Here is a 19596-nt window from a genome sequence, read left to right on the forward strand (position 1 = left end):
CACAAATGACACCCGAAGGCTACTGGTTGTGCAGAAGTGCCATCTAGTGCACAGTTGACTTCTGCGCCTTCAGAGGAGAGACAAGAGCAACTTCTCAGTTATATACTACAACTATAATAATAATAATAATAAAAAAGCAGAATTAACTATAATTCAACAAAGATCTAACCTGACACACCTCTATGTGATCTTCACAAGGAAAACAAACACTGTACCCGCAACTTCAGCATATGCGAAGGGGCCCTCGTGTTTTTGGGGATTCCTTGCTGGTCCTGCTCTGGCTGGAAGATGATTTAAATAAATCTTCTAAAAGATTATTTTTTTTCTCAGTAGACATATTGTTTTTAACTAACTTGCCACCAAATCTTTAATTTGTTTTGCTGTCTGTATCTGAGAAATCCTCAGACTCAGCGGAACGAAGATATTTTTTTAATTTTTTTTGATGACTTCAAATAAATCGAGGAAATCCTTGAGGCAGATACCCAAAAGATCCACCTATATTTTAGGGATTCGCAGAGGAAAAGAGAAGATTTTGAAGCTGTGAGCACAATTCATTTTTCTGTCCTTCGATGTAAGGTCAAAGGTCAAAAACTGCCATCAAAGAATTACAATCACAGCAGCTCCAAGAAGGTGCAGTTTATCAGTCTACCCAGCAGGGGGCTACTGGGTTCAACAACCATACGGATATCTGACAAATACGAAGGATTTTTTGTTTTGTTTTGTTTTTGTCCTCCTCTTTTAGTTGAGAAAGGGTGCGTCCACATTGGCCTCACGGGATTAGTCAAAAGGCTTTAAAAATGCAAATCCAGTCGTTAGGGGTCTACAGTCCTGCTTTACTGCCGAGTAAACTTCTGAAAGTTATAATGATGCTTGTTGCCAGCAGATAAGTCTCTGCCAAGTACAGATTCTGCACATGATCACAAATTACGTACAGTTCACAGATTGTTCCTCCAAAGCCGACGCCAAGGTTCTTTATGGCTTTCATGTGCTCTGCGATTCGGCTGTCGGTGAAATCCTCTGCAGTGGCTCCTGTACAAGGCTCCAGGATATTTTTGGGTTATAGTCATGATAAAGGCAACGCTGTAAGATCAGTGTTTTCTTACTATAGCTATAAACTGTGGCTGGTATTGAGTTGTAAATTTACAAGAATACAACAAACAAATGTACATTTATTTCCAGTGTTATTCTGTGATTCTGCGACAGTAAGGAACTGTAAAAAAAATTTTTAAAAATACAATACTTAGCTGGTTGAGCTGCTGCCAGTAAATGAATGTACATTTACAGTAAAAAGTCTTACAGTGCACTCTTTACTCCTGAGGGTTACTTCTGCAATTGCCAGGGGCGACATGGAAACATTGTGGCGCAGTTCTAATCATTCAAATGAGGAAACAAAAACACGCAAACCTCAAGTTATAAATTACGTGCACAGCTCAATGCAGTGGAGACAGGCTCTACGAGATGAGCGAGGCTGTAGTTTGGTATCGTCGTGCCTTTACTGTCACAATAGCCAGTAAACTGGCAGCTACAAAAGACCAGACCCTGGGCACATCCCACTGAGTCAGCTTTAATGACCATCATGTCCTGTCGTGAAGGTGTGTGTAGGTTTGCGAGGCAGCAAAAAAATAAATAAAACAGTTTTGATAGGCTTGGTCAAGTTTCCTTTTTCCCCGATAACACTAGGACGGAAAAAAACCCAGAATATTTCGGCCTCTTATGTGTCTTTCATCTTTCTAAGGCACACATTTTAAAAATGTCAGGTTTTATATAATTAACGGTGTTCATTTTCTTTTTAAAGGCAGTAAAAAAAATAAACACATATTGAACTGGAGAGAACATGCTGGTCAGAGAGTACTTTGTACTAGTGCTGTAAACAAAACTAATGCATGTCCTGCAAATAGAAGGGAAGCCCGGCACTGACATCACTGACGGGTTTGGAAACGGTGGTTTGGGAAACAACGTGCCTCCGTGTGACGAGACTGAGAGGACGTAGGAGGCAGGCGCAGGAGGGAGTGCTGGCATTTGTTAAAAAGTCTCCACCGTTTACTATAAATCTCCCAAAGGGATCTACAGTTGAAATACTGCACAGACGGCATTCTGTTTGACTTAGACTGAGATAATCACAGTGAGTCATTAAGACGCTGCTGAAAAGTTTAGTCGGAAAAAAAACAAATGGATGTAAAACCATAAACCTCGGCTTTGTCAAACTGAAACGAGAACAAGTCCAGCACTAGTTTAATAAAACATTAGGAGCATCTCAGTCATGTAAATGCAGCATTTCAAAATGAAGTGGTCGTTGTCAAGCAATGACGATGTCAAAACAACTCTTACCAAATCACAGATCGGTTTGTAATTTCATCAGAGATAATGAACGTAAACAGCAATGTGGAGGTAATGTGACAAAAGTACAAATTTTTACGGCTTGTTTTAGTTTCGAGAGACATTTTGTATCCCTGTAAATATAAAATAGTTTACAACGCAGTAAATCCCGCAGTCATACAAGGCGAAACGGTGATGTGACCGTATTGCATCAGTCTGTTCTGAGAAGTCTGTGTTTCTATTCAAGACCAAACGGTCAAAATTTGACCATTATTACTTAATTTATGTACTTCTACACATGAAAGACTGTATGCATTTTCAGAAGTTAACACTGCACTGTTAATTCACTGACTGATTATGTAAAATGTCATGCACTGCATTGGAAACCCCATGACACTCCTTCAAGGCACTTTAATATCATAGTGAAACTACTCGAGCCTTAATCTGGTGGTAGATCTGACATTCCTCCCCCCCCCATCCTCTTTTTCATGAGACACTCACTGACAACAATGGTAAGAACAACAAAACAAAACAAAACAAAAATCTGATGATGACTGCATACTGGGACCCTTCCAGTATAGAGTGCAATATGCTGCAAGGGGACAAAAGGAGGGCATTTTAATGGTTCAACAGGGCGCCCCTGTATGGACAAAGGGGGAGGGGAGGGAGTCTCTGCCTGGACTGATCAGCCTCTCCAGCTCTAATTACAGCCCTGTGCTTCACATGCCTGTTTTTTTTTTTTTTAACATAGTTTTTCCTTCTTCAGTCCCAGCCACAGCTAATCAATGCCTGAGCTCCCTGCAGGCTGAATAGTACGAGCTGAAACGGTACTTCATAACTCTGCTCCGGCCTGAGGGGAATAGCATTGAGGGTGTGGCAAGGCGGCAGAAAATGTTCATTTTCTCTGACCTCTACCTCATTATCATATTTTTCAGTTACACTACGCGTCCCTTGAGGTCATTTATTTGCAATTGTGGTGCACAAATATTCAGCTAGATGGCTTCTTGCTGTCATCCATGAAGACGGAGAGGGTTGGCTGCAGCAGATGCATTGTTAAAGCCTGGCCTTATTGTGTTGTCATCTTTTAAATAGGCTATACTGTACTGCTACGGGCCATATTTCTGGGTGAACCTGTTTGATTTTTTTTTTGCCTCTGCAGGACATTCAGTGGAATTCAATAAAATAGTAGACGGGGGGGAGGGCAAAATTGGACGAGAGGATTGGAACCAAAAGTAAGACGGAAAGACTGGCTGGAAGGTGGAAGAAGAGATGGCAGGATGAAGGTCAGCGGAGGTCCGAAGCCCTGAATCTGCAGGGGAGGCGATGGAGGGCATGGTGTCGCCTGCAGCTGCTGTGGCCTCTTGACCTGCTGCGGGAAAGGATGAGCCTGCTCCAAGCTCGATTTCTTTTTTTTTTTTTTTTTTTGCTTTTACACATTTACTGATTCACTGTTGCTGTGCAAAAATAATCCACAGTGTAAGCTCCTTATCTGCAGCACAATTTTGTGGAAAAAGGAAGCACCAAAGCAGATTATTTGCAATTTGTCCTGAGACCAGCCACCCCACACTACATAACATATATTTATCCACTGGCATTATGTAAAGCAGGCAAAGGTATGTGTTGTTCTGCATCACACTGAGTATACGCTGAATTTGTAGGGCTGCGGCTTGAGCAGTTTGTCTGCTACAACTGCACTGACAAATTTTGTGGACAATTAAACATCAGTAAGCGAAGAAAATATGCTCATCTGAACATGTTAGAGCTATTTAACCCAAAGATATTTAGTTTACCACACACAGTTTCTGTTTTTTTGGAAGCATGGAGCCAAATTATTTGCCATTTTGTTTGAAAAACGGGCAAATACCATCAAAATTTGAATACAAAAAAACAACAAAAAAAAAACTACAAAATAAATAATCATCACAATATCTTAAAATGTAATCAATTACTTTTGAAATGTACAGTTACGTTTATTTAGTTATAAAGAAAAAAAAAAAAAAAGGAAAGAAGGAATCACACGGCGTGATAAGCGGTTGGAAATCACGTGATTGGTGCATATTTGCAGGCTGCTGTAACTGAGCCTCAGTGTGTCTGAGGTTATGTTTCTCCTCTGTACTCTTGATATCCACGTGTCTCGGCCATGCCCCTATTTAGCTCCTCTGACATGCAAATACGACTCCGACTACAATTCCCATAATGCAACGCAGGAAGAAGAAGAAAAAAAAAAAAAGGGACGCCGTGACGTCGCAAGCAAACCAAAACGTGTTCTGGATTATTGTAATTTACAAATAAATATATTACTTGCAATTTAAAAACGACATTTAACCGGTTTGGCTTAAGTTTCGGCGGCTCGTCGTGTGAGAAAACATCTCGTTTAAAAAAAAAAAAATCTTTCACGCGGCGAAAATGGCTCAAAGAAGAAACGAGCGTTTCCTTCACGAGGAAGGGGAAAAAAAAAAGTGACGACATTTCCCATATATCCCCCGGATGTTGCGCATGCGCGCTGCGCGGCGGCAGTTGTGCGTGCGGAGTGCGGTCACGTGGGTTGGAGTCTCGGTTCAGTCCAAACAGAACGAGAGCTGTTAGCTTGTCCGTCTGTCTGAGCGCCGCTCGGTGCTAAACTAATTCATGTTGTTTCTTTAAGCCGCCCGTCCCCTTCAAACGAGACTTGTTTTTTTTATTTTTTTTTATCGAATAATGAGTGATAACGATGACATCGAAGTCGATAGTGACGTGAGTACGGCCCGCTTTTTTTTTTTTTTTTTTTTTCCTCTTTTAACGATGTTATTTTAGCTCCTCGGCTTTAGCGTTAGCTGTGCTAGCTTCTTCGTCGGGATTCTGGTTTTAATGGTTTTAAGAAACTCCAGCTAAAAAAAAAAACAATCATCTTGCTTTTCTAGTTGACTTCAGACAAAAACCGAAAGATTTGCGGAACACTTGTGGCTACAATTGTACTTTTTGTTCTGTTTCTTTTGCAGGAAGAATCACCGAGATATCACTGTGTGGTGCGTAATGCTGGGGGGGATTTATCCATGTCGGAAACGTGCTGCACTGGTGTCGCAAACTTCATTTTTACTCTTCACATTTTACTTATAATTATTATTTTAAAAAGTGAAGATAACTGTGGATGTTTTAAGAATCAAAAAAAAAAAAAAAAAAAAATAAAAAAAGAAAGTGCTGCTCACCTCGTGGAAATACAACATGTATGTTTTGGTTTTATATTTGTTTTTCCACGGAGATATTTCCTCCCTCGTTTTTTTTTAAAATTTATTTATATTTTTTACTACATTATCGGACACGCATTTGTTGAAAGTGTCGCGGTCGTTGCTTCTCGGCTTTGCGCGTCGCAGGGTGTCCCGTCCTCCCCCCCCGCCGTCCCCCCGTCCTCCTCCATCCTGTGTGTACACGGCCATAGGGAGACGGTGACACGACATCTATATTTAGACCAAAGCCTTATCCAGCTACTAAGGCTGTTTTGTTTAGTGTTATTATTGTTATTTGTATTCCCCTCCTCCTCCTCCTCCTCCTCCTCCCGGTGCACACGAAGCCGGAGGTTCGCTCCGCACCGGCGGGGATTCCTGCTCATGATCGGGCTTTTACGCATCTAGGTCATCATCTCCGGAAACACACACAGAGAGAGAGCGCGTTTAACATTTCGGATACGGAGCAGTTCATAAAAAGAAAGAAAGACAGAAAATATATTTTTTTTTTTAAAAAAGGGGTAAAGAGAGGCTTGTTGCATGTTGCAGGAGGGACGGCGAGCCGCGCCTGCATCTCGGGGACCGGGAGGCTTTTCGTGTCAGGAAGCGCTGCAGCGGGATGTTTTCCTGTATTGCATCCAGTGATTAGAGCCATCTTCTCTCTACAGGCCACTAAAAGGGGGCTGGCAGCCTAAATGAATGACGTATAGCTTGTATCGCGCACAGGCGAGAGAGGAAAAACACCCTGCACGACGAGGAGGGAGGGGGGGGGGGGTGAAATAAAAATAAATAAATAACCGCGTCTCACCTCCTGTTCGGGAATTAAACCACAGAAAAGATGCGTTCAGGAAACACCGGTGTTAAAATTGAGGACCACAGAACTGATTTTTATGTTCAGTTTGTGTTAATTAGATCGTTAATGCTCCGATTAGGGCTCGGTGATCAAATGCTATTGCGATCAAATTATCGGTTGGCGATAATTTGATCATGAAAAATGTAGAATCGTTGTTGTTTTTAGAGTTTAGCGGCTCTTTTTTTTTTTTTTTTTTTTTCTCCGCTCCTGAATTGTAGTTTTAACTTTACTTTTATAGTCCGAACTGGATTGAATTCCTAAATTTCAACACTGGTCATTTTATTTTTTTTTGTGTGCTTTGGTGACATTGCAGAGCTGCTGTCTGTTGTCTGGACGACGTCTAGCATGACGTCTTTGATCAAAACCTTGAAATTGTGACAAGGACGAGGACAAAGTGGGTAAAAATCAAACAACAGAACAGCGAGAACGGTCTGTTCAAGTTCAGAAGATGACGTCACTTTGCTGTAATGCAGCCTTTAAAACCAGGAAAAGACCCCCAATATCACATTATTATAATATCTCAAATCCAACACAATGTCTCGTCTTGTGTCACGGTGTGATATATCAATATTTTGACCAGCCCTTGGCTCGAACGCACAACAATTTCTTGAAAAACATCCAGTTGCGTAAATGTAAATATACGCGCACGAGTCGGATAGAAAAAAAAAAAAAAAAAAAAGGCAACTTTGACAAAGTTATCACACAATTATGAGGATGTTACGCCGGCGCTACGTTTTTTTGTCGATATTCAGATAAATTCATGCGACCGTGGCATTCAAAAGAATCCTTAATTTAAAAATTACAGCTGCATAGTTGGTATTTGTGTTCACACCACGCACCACAAAAATGGCAGCGCGACGCTTCTTTCAGAAAACCCTCTTTTTAATCAGGCGTACATTCACCAACGGCGGCTTCAGAGAGCTTGTAAACGCAGTAACAGCCAAGATTTTTTTTTTTTTTTGTGTGTTTGTTTTTTGTGTGTGTGTGGTGTCTTTAACTCTGAGATTTATTGTTAATCAGTTACAGCTGAGTAAATTTAACACCAACAGCTGATGAGCGCAGACGTCCCGTCCGGGCGCTGCTGACGGTACATTTCTTTTAAAAATGCGGCGCGTGGGAATTCAGAATTGCCGAATTAATCCAAATGCGATTTCTATATCAAAAGGTTTCCACAGTTTAATAGTGACATATAAGCCGGTCTGCTGTTCGTAGATACGTCTTTAAAAGACGAGATCTCCACGTCTGGACACCCGAAGACTTCACGTTTAATTTGTGTCATAAATATAGAACTGAAATCAATCGATTGAAACTCGGGTTTAGATTCCTAAATGTTAAAATAAGCTTGCTTTCTTTTGCGACGTGCATTATTGTAACTTGAATATTTTAGGTTTTAATGTTGTTAATTAGACTAAGCAGGATATTTTGAAGATTTTTCTTTGGCTTCTGAGAATACGTTTTGGGGGTATTTGCTGATATTTTGTAAATACAAATAAGAATGACTTAAAAACAAAACGTAGACTAATCGACAGTAAAACCAATTCTCGTCGCAGCTCCGCTTAAGTACATCTTTAAAGGGAGGAAGGAAGGTGACGCTCGTCACTTCACACCTCTGGTATTTTACATTTGCAACAGTAACCTCGTTCATCTGGTCGGATCATCTGTCGTTTGTTTGGTTTCTTTCTGTGGTTTTTACCACCGTTATTTCAGCGAGAAGGTTTTTTTTTTTCTCCTCGTTCCCCGACAGAAGTTTAGGCTTTCATGTCGAGATCGCGAGACGGCCGCCGGTAACCAGGAAGCGGCGGCGGCGGCGGCGGCTGCCGGCTCTTCCACCCGGCACCATGAGATGTTGCGTAACGTTTCAGGGTCGCGTGTGAACAGGGAGGAGGGCAGCAGCCCGGCCGTGGCGATGCGGCCGGTGTGACGGACCGACGGCGGTTTGGCGCCGGGTAACCGGACGCCTTTTTTGTTTGGTTCTGTTGCCTGACGGGCTTCACGCGACATGATTTACGCAGCTCTCAGTTTGCTCTTTATCTGGAACCGGGAGGCTCGTAAACTCCACGTGCAGTAAAAAAAAAAAAAATTTACCACCGCGAGTCGGAAATGTTGTGAAAGGCTGCGCGAGTTAAAGGTCTTTTGTGAGGTTTGGACTCGTACACAGAGGTGCGTCGGGTCACATGACGACGCTCGAGAGGTTTTCGCTGTTCCCGTAAATGCCGTGCTCGTCGCCCTTTACATCCTCGTGAGTGTAAATCAGGAAGGAGCCCTGCGGACTCCATGATCAATCTCTGATCGTAAAGTCATTTATAGGGTTATTAACGTGTTTAGTTTGCCCTCCTCCGCCCAAAAAACCAACACGCGTTTCTGCCCGTTTACCCGACCGGTTGGTTTTTCTTTTTTGAAAATACAACAACATGCGTTGATTTTATTCATGTTGAGCCCTATCGAACGGTAGAAAACCTCCGTATCACTTTGAACTCAGAGTAATTAGATTCTATAAAGTAACAGCAGACATGTTAAAGCTGGCTGCTGCTGTAAATTATACACTCCAGCTTAATAATTAAAAATGTTTTATATATATATATATATAATATATGATGGCGCTAAATATATATATTTCAAGGTGGTTGTCAAACATTATATAGTGTGTGTAAGGCAGGATATTTAACATTTTATTATCCAAACTGACTTTAGTGCCTTGAAACAGTAAACTTCGCCGGGAATTTAATAATCGTAGATAACTAAACAAAACAAATAGAACTATTCTAATTCACTCCCGAGCATCTTTATCTGCATCGCATTCTGTAAAAGCGTTTTTTAAAAAAAAAATATCGATGCATATCAATCTACGGTGATGCGATATATCTCCGATAGACCGACGTCGACCTCAAATTGAAGTTCAGTATTATAATATTCGGAGGGGAACCCCCCCCCCCTCCTCCCCCGAGTTCTTTCAGTAGTCTTAAGATCGTTTCAGTCCTTTTGTACTTTCCGAGTCTCTTCTCTCCCCGCTGAAACCATCCTTTGCAAACATGGCTGCCGGACTTGTAATTGCACACGCCATCGGCAGCGGTCACGGTTGGTTATGGTGGGGGTTAACAGAGGGGGCGGAGCCAAACGCGCCTCGGTGGGCGAGGGATTCGTCTCTTCTGGACGCTTCTCCGTGCAGCAGGAGCACCTTGACACCGCCGGTCGTGGGCGGCGTTGTCTGATTTTGTTGCGGTTCCAGTTTCATGCGAGCGGCGTGTCGTCCTCTCGGTGTTTACTCGGGCGGATGAGTCAGCGGCCCCGGCGTGACGCCTCTCCCGCGTTTCGTTGCTTCGCCCGACGCGTCGCCCCGTCCCGTCCCGTCCCGTCCCGTCCCGTCCCGCCCCGCCGAGCGCACCGAAGCGCTGAAAGGCCTGTCGGAGCCTGCGCTTCGTCTCCCTCGTGACCGCTTTTGGTCTCTGTTGTGATCCACGAACGGAATGAGTCAGGTGACGCCGGGCCACGTGACGGACCGTCGGACTCGTTTCCTCGATAACGTTTAAATATTTGCTTCGGAGACGTGCGCGCGGAGCGGGATGGTCGGTGCCGCCGGGCGCTCCGATTGGGTGTCGGGCTTTAATGTCTCGGCATGGATTAGTGCCCGGTTCCCTTTTGATTGGGGGGGCTGCGATGGTTTGGCCTAAAAAAAAAAAAGAAAAGAAAAGAAAAAAAAAAAAGGTGGAGCTGATCTCCTGACCGGCTCCGGGTCATGTGATAGCGGTGGCCATCTTGTGCCTTTTACAGCCTTAATTACAAAGCAAATGTGGCTGAAGATGTCTTGTTTGTGGCTGGCGAGTTAATTGAGGCTACAGAAATGTGAGGATTGCGTTATTATGACTCAGACAGGTTTTTTAAAAAAAAAAAAATTAATTTATTTTTATATTTGACAAAAGTCATGTAAAACGTGCGGCATGAAATGAACTGCGAGTTTGTCAGCTGTGTTGTGGCGAAAACGCATGACCCTCTTGACAGGGGGGGGGGGGGGGGGGGGGGGAGAGACACTCCCGCACATCATCCACGTCTTTTGTTCCTAAAACCTCACGGCATCTTTAAGCTATGAATAAGCAAATCTCCAGTAACGCCCTCGTGAATCCACGTTTCACGCGAGGCCTTTGTCTGGCCGTCTCCTTTTAATCCCCGACGACGATCTGTCGTCGTCCGCCCGCCCATCAGCCTGCATTGTCTTGACTCTGACCTGGTCACCGATGTGAAGGGCCTCTCCCAAGAGTGCTCACTCAAGAGAGGGGAGGGGGGGGGGGGGAGTAGGGAGGGAGGGGTTAGGGGGGGGGGAGTCGGCATGGGTCAGAGGGGAAGGGCAGGGCAAATGCTTTCAAGTTCTGGTCATGACCACTGAACTCAGCAGGAGGTTTTAGCTTCATCGGGGTCAGAGGCCGTTGATCGCTCCGTCGACTTGATCGTTTGCCAGCGCCCGTCTGCTAAGGACTTCTTTTTCCGGTGGGACCGACAAAAAAAAAAAGAAAGAAAAAGTTTTCAACACAATATGGTGCGTGTAAAACAAGTGACATGGGATTCATTTTCTTTTTTTTTGTTTTGTTTTTTTTGGTGTGAATTCAGGGTCAAGGCGATGACATTTACTGCTCATTTGATTGTTCGTCATTACTTGTGTTTTGATTCCTACTCAAATTCTAGAAAGTTTCCAGAAGATTTTCAGCCTGAATTAGACAGAAGAGAAACAACAGCGTTGCATTCGATGTCTTTGTCACCTTAAACCTCCGCAGCTCTTGGATTAGATTTTGCAGCCTTGCTTGAGTTGTTACTTTGCCTGGTTTGGACAATTTTATATTGATTTAAAACGGGAAAAGGATAGTTTCTTTTTCTGTAATGCGTCGGGGCATTTTACAGACCTGAGTAACGGATGAGTGTGATATAGTGTCAGATGATAAAAGTCTGTCCCAGGATCTAAAAACAAGTCTGAAATCACTAAGATTATTTATGTTTTTGCGATGACGACGCAGATCTTTTTGAGGTTTTTTTTCCAAGTCCGTAGTCACCGGGTTTAACAATAAATACCTATATTTAGTGGATGATAGTAACTTTTCTCCACCTTTTGTTGAACAAACTCCATTAAAGTTGATCCATGTTGGGATTTAAACTGAAGGCGTGTAAACGGTGAGATTTAATGGAGCAAACTGCGACCGACCAACCAGCCGAGACCAAATAACGCCGTCCGACGTGTCGGTTCCTGAGTTTTAATCACCGCAAGGACTCCTGACACTTGACACAGATGTGGCTTCAGATCACAAGTTTTGGGTTTAGAAAAATGCTCGATTTGTTGCTCGTCAGATGAAGGCCTTTCGAAGGACTTTTAGGGAACTGCAGTCGCTGCTTCCTCAATTTCTTTTAAACCCCAACCAAGACTAACGGACGAGTTGACGTCGATACTGAACGGGTAGAAATAAGTCCATTAACTTCTAGATAATAACAGACGACAAAATGAACGGGCTGGTATTTCATGTCGGAGGCGTAAATGCCGACCGTTGAGGATTTATTTGCATTTCTCTCTCTTTGTGTGGCCGTAAAAACTTAATGCCATTTGGGGCCGTCGGTCGGAGTAATTTCAGGATCTTAAGCTTGTTTCAGTATTTTATTATACATTGAGGAGTTGCGCAAGAATAGAGTTAGTTCACCAGCTGAAGCCCGAACGTGTTGCGTGCGTTGCGTCCCGTGGAGGCGGAGCGGGGACGTGGCAGCGGAGCGGCATGCGCGGAGGTTTCCTTTATTACATTTGGTTGTTTGTTGTTTTTTTCTCTTTGTTTTTAAACCGGGTCCGACCGGACGCCCGCCGTCCTCTACCCACGCTGCTCTGCTGCCGGGCTGAAGGCCTTGTGACTCTTGTCGTTGCAGGCAGACAAACGGGCACACCACAATGCGCTGGAGCGCAAACGTAGGGACCACATCAAAGACAGCTTTCACAGCCTCCGCGACTCGGTACCCGCCCTGCAGGGAGAAAAGGTTGGTAAACCTCAACCTGTAAGTTCCCCTCCGACACACAACGCACTGAGACACTTGCACATTTCTTTTGAACTGTATTTTAACTTGTTGTTTCCCCCCCCACCCCCCACCTGGTTAAATGTCAAATTTTTAGGCTGTTGTAACACTTGTATATGTACGTGTGTGAATTTGACTGTTTTACAGATTGTTTTTCGGGGATGAAGGCGTTTTGAATACGAGGAAACGTGAATGATTTGTTGTGAATATTGCGAGCTGCGGATGTCTCGGCGTGGAGGGGAGGGAGGGAGGGAGGTAGTGAGGGAGGGAGGTAGTAGCGGGGGACTGCGAGGAGGGCAGATGGTGGAAGAGGGCCGCTTTGGCAGCAGCAGCACGGCAGTGATGCAGCCTAAATACTTGGACCAGCGTCAGGAAGTTATTATGAGGACATTTTTTGTTGTTTTTTTGTTGTTGTTGCTCTCTTCCTGTTTTGACATCAGTGACACTGAGAACATTTGGAGCCGGCTCAGTAGCTCGGCACACACAAGACCAGATCGTGAATCGCACCAGAGCACGGAGGGCGCGGCCTGATGAGATGACGATGTCGGGGATGGCTGGCGGTCGTGTAGAAGTATTACGAAGGCTCTCGGTCCCGTTGTTATAGCGACGTCTTTGGGGGGGGGGGGGGGCGGCGGTGGCGGGCCGTATTGTTTCTTGCGAGAGGAAACGGAGCAGGGACGATGTTTATCACATTCATTTTTGGACTTGAATATGTCCAAAGCTCCGCGACAACACAGTCTGCAGTAACTTCAGGCTTCTCTGTGTGCAATCTCGCGGCTGCCGATCCTCCGTGATGCGTTTTAGGAACATCAGTAAATTGCGGATTTCGGCGCCAACGTCCATTTGAGACGTTTAGGGAACTTTTGCTAAATCGTAACACCCTGCATGCGGGGCAGAAAACAACTTGGGTTACACTCTCCCCCCTCTAAACTGCATGACAACGACAGATTTCTACCGTAATGGTTTCACCAGTTTTAAGTGATATTTTTCTGAAAACGGTGATTATAAAATTGGTTTGTTCAGGACCTGGTATCTACGTGGAAACGTTTTGAACGATACCCAGCCTTCGTTATGAAACATCTAGATTGCAGAGGAAGTGGTTAAATGCATTAAATGTAAAATAAGTTGGAAAATAATTAGAAACCGTTTTGATAATTTACAGATTCAGACATTTTTTTTTTTTTTTAAATAAAACTTAATTCACGTTGCTCGAGATCTGTAATTCTGCTTCTGTCAGTCTTCAGTGATATTAAAGAGAAGATTTGGGGGGTTTCTGGACGGTTGGTTTGAAACTATCGAATAGAATTTGTCAGCTTTGCCTTCAGGTTGTTTTTTTTGGAGTTCAGTAAATAATCATCAGGTCAGTTGATAATAAAGAAAACCACGAGTTGTTGTACCAATATCGACCCCCGAACTGCTTTTTAGTGGAAGTTGATGCCCGCCTTCATCGAGATTGACTTTTTTTCCCCCCACGATATAAGAGGAGGTGAAGCTGTACTGATTTAAAGAAATTAAAACGACACCAAGCCACGATGTGTCCAAATGAGTCGGCGCACGGCGACGGCAAGCAGCTCGCGGCTACGAGGCGAGCTCGGTCGCGAAGCTGCGTGGGTCCAGACGGACAAATGTTTGCGAGCCGGTGGGCGGCGGGAGCGATGTGCGAGGGTTTTACGACCCGGGTCGGGCCGGGCCGGGCCGGGTCGCGATCAGACTCTTTTGAGAGGTTAAGAGGAGCCGAGCTTACGCTGTCCCAGATCTCCCTCGCTTGCAGCATCACGACCGGAGCAGGAGATGTTGTTTTCTCCCTCTCTCTCTCTCCCCCCCCCCCCCTCCCCTTTTAACAATCTTTCTTGCCTTAGGTGTGTGATGCGGCCTCTGTATACTTTGCGTCATTGCGTCATTTCTGCATGTGTCACTAACAGCAGTCTACCAAACAGGCGTCTCGAGCTCAGATCCTAGACAAAGCCACAGAGTACATCCAGTACATGAGGCGAAAAAACCACACGCACCAGCAGGACATCGACGACCTGAAGAGGCAGAACGCGCTGCTCGAGCAACAAGGTAACGGCACGGTCGGGTTTCACGGCTCCGTGGGGCCGAGCGGGGCGGAGGAGGGGGCGGAGGAGGGGGCGGAGGGGAGGGACGACTCGGCCGGACTTTTTTTTTTTTTTTACACTCATTAGTGCAGCTGCGAGGGTTTAGTCGCGGTTCCCAAAACGCCAGCGCATGTGTTTTGACTTCCAAGTCAGCTGCGACCCGCCCGTCAGCCGGTGGAGAAAACGCACGCTCCGCTTCCCGCTCGGCGTCGACCGAACGCCGCCGAGACGAAAACAAAAGTCCGCCGGCGAATGTTTTGAGAACGCGTCGTCCAAATCTTAAAAGACACCATCAGATAAAAACGGAGCCGAACTCCTCCCTCCTCCCCCTCCGACGCCCGTTAATCTCTGGCGTCCCGTTATCGTTCTCTCGTAAAAAAAACAACAACAACAAAAAAAAAAACAACAACCTACAACCTGATTGCCGTGTGCCAAACGGATACCCGCGCCTCCCTCCGTCCTCCGAGCAGTTCGCTAAAAGCAAATCGTCAAAACTAAATCGATCTTAATTTTCCCGTCGACGCGACGAGTCCTCACACATTTCGATTCCCTAAAGGTTGTAAATGAGTTTGTGTTTCTGCGTCGAGAGAACAGCGGAAGACGTCACGTCGGCTTTCTCCAGTAAGACGATTCGTTAACCGTCGTGTGGGCGATAAACTCGGTCGCCGTGGCTACGGCGGGAGATTGGAGGACGTTAATTTGTACATGCGGCCCATAAAAATAAAATTAAAAATAAGCAAGAGAAACACAATTATCAAGGTAGGAGAGCTGGAACAAGGCGCTGGTAATAAATGTACAACGTCTTCGTTCCCGTCTCGGGCTGGACAATCGACCTCCGCACTTTAACACCACCGACAACAATCACTTCCATATCGTCTGCTGTCGGAAACAATTCCTCGTCATTCTGCAAATTTTCTTTTAATTCCTGAGGCTACAAACAATACTGACATTGTTTTGTTTTTTTTAATTTGTTTTTTTAAAAAAGCGTTAACTTTTGCTTTGTTAACACAGAAGCAAATCTCGTCAGAGTCGCTGAGCGACAGCACTTGCGTACGTATCTTCGACTTGGGTGGACGGAGAGATTTAAAAGCGACTCGGTTACAATTGATGGAAATCTTGACGGGAGAGCGTCTTTCGCTCCACGACAGATGTCGTAGCATCGTGACGTTGCTCAAAATCTACTCGTAGCATTTTGGGGGCGTTCGGGGAACATCCGTAAACCTCCCCCTCTAAACTGCGCGAAAACGAAAGAGCTGCGGATCGTTTCAAGAGTCAAAGTCAAGTTACCGGTAACCTTTCGGTACCTCTTCCAGTTGTGGGAACGCGCGAGCTTTGTCGCTCCCAGACGAGCTCGCCGTTCTTCCGATTGGTCCTAATCGGGTTGCGTTTCGTTTCGTAGCAACTTTCCGTTCATCCCAAGCTGTCATTTTATTTGATCTGTTTTTTTTTTGTGTATGTAGTTTGTGTGTATTTATTCATTGCTCTTATTCCGCCGCCCCCCCCAAAAAAAAAATCCTTCTATCCGTCATATTTTATGATATTTTACATAGTTTTTCTCAGCGTGCCCCTTTTTGTTGACGCCTAAATTTCCCCGCTTGCGGGATCGACTTAAAGTCTTAAAAAAGTCACGGCAGCGTGTGAACGTTAAGAGGAGGGAGACGTCGCTGCGGAAACCGGCGTCTCGGCCGCCGGCGTTTCCCGCCGCTTTGCCGTTCTCGCCTCACGTCCTCCTCGTGTGTGTGTCTAAGCAGTCCGTGCCCTGGAGAAGGTGAAGGGCTCCGCTCAGCTCCAGGCCAGCTACTCGTCGTCCGACAGCAGCCTCTACACCAACCCCAAAGGCAGCGCCGTGTCGGCGTTCGACGGCGGCTCCGACTCCAGCTCCGAGTCGGAGGCCGAGGAGCCGCCCAACAGGAAGAAGCTGCGCGTGGAGGCCAGCTAAGGAGCCCGGGGGGGGGGGGAGGCTCGCAAACCTGCCGGGCGGCGGAGCGGGAGGAGGAGGAGGAGGAGGAGGAGGAGGAGGAGGAAACGCAGCCTTCAAAGCTCTGGAAGGCTCATCGACACCTCCCCCAACAACAACATCATCATCATCATCATCATCATCATCATCATCACCCCCTCGCCGTTCCCCGTCGTCCTCTCTCCTCCATCTCCGGGAGGGCTCGAGCTGGAGACTCGCGACCCCTCAAATGTCGCCGCGCCGCCGCCGCCGTCGCCTCGGCCGCCGTCGCCTCGGCCGCCTCGTCTTTCCGGCCGACCTCCACCAGCGGGCGAGAGGAGGTGAGCGGGGCGGGACACGACCGCTTCGATCCATCTAGAGGGCTTCAGGGTTTTTTCCTCCCTTTCCCGTCCCTCTTTCTCTCTGCTTTATTTTTGGTTTTCTTATCATTGGTACACCCTCCCCGCCCCTCCTCCTCTCAGCAACATCAACAATCCAAAACCCCCAAAAAGAGGCAGCTCGGCTACTTACGGACTTGATGCTTTTTTTTTTTTTTTTGGACCCTCGATAGAAAACCCTCCTCCTCCCTGGGTTGTTGTTTTCATGGTTTTTTTTTTTTTTTTTATTTTTGTTTTTTTTGGGGTGGTGGGGAAGGGTGAGCCAGGTGTACTCTTCCAAGCACTGCTATATTATATATATATTTTTTTTGTTTTTGTTTTATTTCGTTATTCTTGATTTAAAATAAAAATATATATAAAAAAAAAAAATAATTAGAATTTTACACACACACACACTCACCTAGATGAAATCGTCCTGGAAGAAAGTTTTACCTTTTCAAAACGACAACAAAAAACATTTGTAGCTTCATTTTTTTTTGTTTGTTTTTCTTTCCACTAAAGAATGTGAAGATGCTTTGAGCAAATGTTAAAGTGATTCCCACCTCAGGCCCACCGGACCGCAGATGTTTTCTGCCCCGACACGTTTGTTAACACAAGATTCAAAAAAAAAAAGAACAAAAAAAAAAAAAAAAAAAAGAGAAAAAGAAAAACGTGACTCCTTTTGTTGAGAATTGATGTTTTGAAGGAGAATATTCATAAACTTGTATCGTATTTCGTCCTTTAGCTTGAAGTAGTTGAATGACTTTAGGTGGCTGAATACGTTAGGCATCTCGTTTTATATATTCTAAAAGACAAAAAAAAAAAAAAAAAAAAAAAAAAAAAGACGCGTTAATTGGATGTTTCCAAGTTCAAAAGTATGTTATGCATTTTGTAGTAACCACAGAGTCATGGGGAAAATGCCAATTTGTCACGCGTAGTTTTCTTTTTAAGGGTATGAAATAAGTTTTGAATGTCAAAAAGGTGTCGCTCCCGTCTTTTGCAGTACAGGGAAGCGAAACGAGTCCCTGTCGATGTGTCGTGCTTTACACAGTTAATACAAAAAAACAAACAAACAAACAAAAAAAACAACAAATCAAAAAAAAAAAATAAAAAAAATCTGTGTTGCTGAATTTCCCCCCTTCCCCCCCCGCCCCCCCCCTCTCCCCCCAGGAAAAAAAGGAAGCATTTTTGCGTGTCTAGGAAACGTGTGTGTCTGTATATTGTTTCCATTTGATTTCCATTTAGGAGGATATAATTAGTGTAGTAGGTCTTTTGTTTGTCCGATTCCATTCCATGGAAATTACAAGTATGTTGTACATACTGCCAACAATTGTCTTGCAAGTTGAGGCCTACCTTTACTATGAGACTATAAAATAAACTATTTTATCCTTTACGTGCGATTCTGTGGTTGGTTTTTTTTTTTTTTGTTCGGAGGCGTCGTGGCAGCGAAGCGTGAAGAAATATCAGCATTTCCTGGAGCGAGTTTTAACGACGGGTTTCCTCCTCCAACTCCCACGGCTGCTGCAGAGCAAGATGAATCTTATTTTGCCAGTATGCACACACACACACACACTGTTTTTCTTCTTACACACACACACACACACACATTCGGGCCCCCCCCCCCCCCACCCCACCCCCTCACCCGGAGCAGTGGGCAGCTGCTGCAGCGCCCGGGGAAGCTTCAAGGACTCGATGTGCCGGTATTAAGAGAAGCAAAACATAACTTCAGGTTTTTCTGGTTTCCACTGACTGCAGGTGTCTTGAATAAGGAGTCATATTATGTAATAATTTTCCCTTTAACACCGGAGTATTTAAATTTTTTTTTTTTTTTTTTAAATCATGTGGTTGGGAGGGGGGGAACTAGGCCACCTCGTGTGTAGCAACAGCCAGCAGCCAACCTACTTCCATGGTGAATCCGTCTTTTCTTATTTAAGGGATGGATTTTTTTTTTTTTTTTGGGAGCTTCCTTTCATGTGCAGCTCTCAGGCAGACACGACGCCTGGATTTAAGAACATCCTCCAGGCCTAAAAGTAATTATTTGGATATTTCATATTTTATTATCAAGTTGACTAAATATTTAATAGGATCTTAAAAAAAACAAAAACAAAAACTTCTGGAAATCAACTACGATATGTTTTTGGATTCGGTTAAACTTTTGGCAAAAAAAAAAAAATTCATCTCAAAACTTCAACTGAGGTTTTAGGAAATTTTAAAAGAGGCTTTTTTTATTTTTTTTTTTTTTTTACACCAAACCAAATAGACTAAACAAAGTAAATAATCATTAACTGCAGGCTTAAAACTATCTAATTAAACTAAGTGTTTTTAGTTCTCCGGTAATTAGTATTAGATAACTACTTCTTTCCAGGAAATGATGAATCAAAACACCAATTTATTTCTGAATATTGGAGAACTGACTCCTCTGTTCTGTTGGCCTGTAAATAATACAATTTAATAATGCCGAGTCAAAACAACTGAGGAATCAGACGAGACCATGTGTAGCTTTTAAATGTAGACTACTGTACGAACGTCATACCGAGGATGCTACGACCACAACAAACCTAACTTCAGACCTCAAAAACCGAACCTGATGACAAGTACGTGACTTAAAAAAAAAAAAAAAAAAAAAACTACAAATATGTAGTATGTATGTATGTTCAAAAAAACCAAAACAAAACAAGACAAAACCTGTTTGGGCTTTTCCACAGATTACAAAATTTGTCTCTTAATTTTATATCGTGATTATTTATCACGCAGAACTCCAAAGCATTTACTAACACCAGCGATG

The 19596-nt window shown here is 44.3% G+C and overlaps 1 protein-coding gene across 7 annotated transcripts; it reads left to right on the forward strand.

Annotated features, from left to right (window-relative positions):
- Window positions 1-4827: 4827 nt before the first annotated feature.
- On the forward strand, window positions 4828-18204 carry max (myc associated factor X). 7 transcript variants are annotated; one of them, XM_069161623.1, is made up of 6 exons: window positions 4828-5049; window positions 5295-5321; window positions 12259-12384; window positions 14325-14463; window positions 15510-15548; window positions 16250-18204. In XM_069161623.1, exons 1-6 carry the CDS (start codon window positions 5014-5016, stop codon window positions 16435-16437), a joined length of 555 nt encoding a protein of 184 aa, XP_069017724.1. In that variant the 5' UTR covers window positions 4828-5013; the 3' UTR covers window positions 16438-18204. The 7 variants fall into 7 exon arrangements, with proteins under 7 accessions (XP_069017724.1, XP_069017725.1, XP_069017728.1 ...); XM_069161624.1 differs by having other exon boundaries at window positions 4829-5049; window positions 14340-14463; XM_069161627.1 differs by lacking the exon at window positions 15510-15548 and having other exon boundaries at window positions 4829-5049; window positions 16247-18204.
- The last annotated feature ends 1392 nt before the right edge of the window (window positions 18205-19596 follow it).

Source organism: Embiotoca jacksoni, unplaced genomic scaffold, assembly GCF_022577435.1.
Source record: "Embiotoca jacksoni isolate LCO1_2020_lvr unplaced genomic scaffold, fEmbJac1.0.p SCAF_29, whole genome shotgun sequence".
Classification (NCBI taxonomy): domain Eukaryota; kingdom Metazoa; phylum Chordata; class Actinopteri; family Embiotocidae; genus Embiotoca; species Embiotoca jacksoni.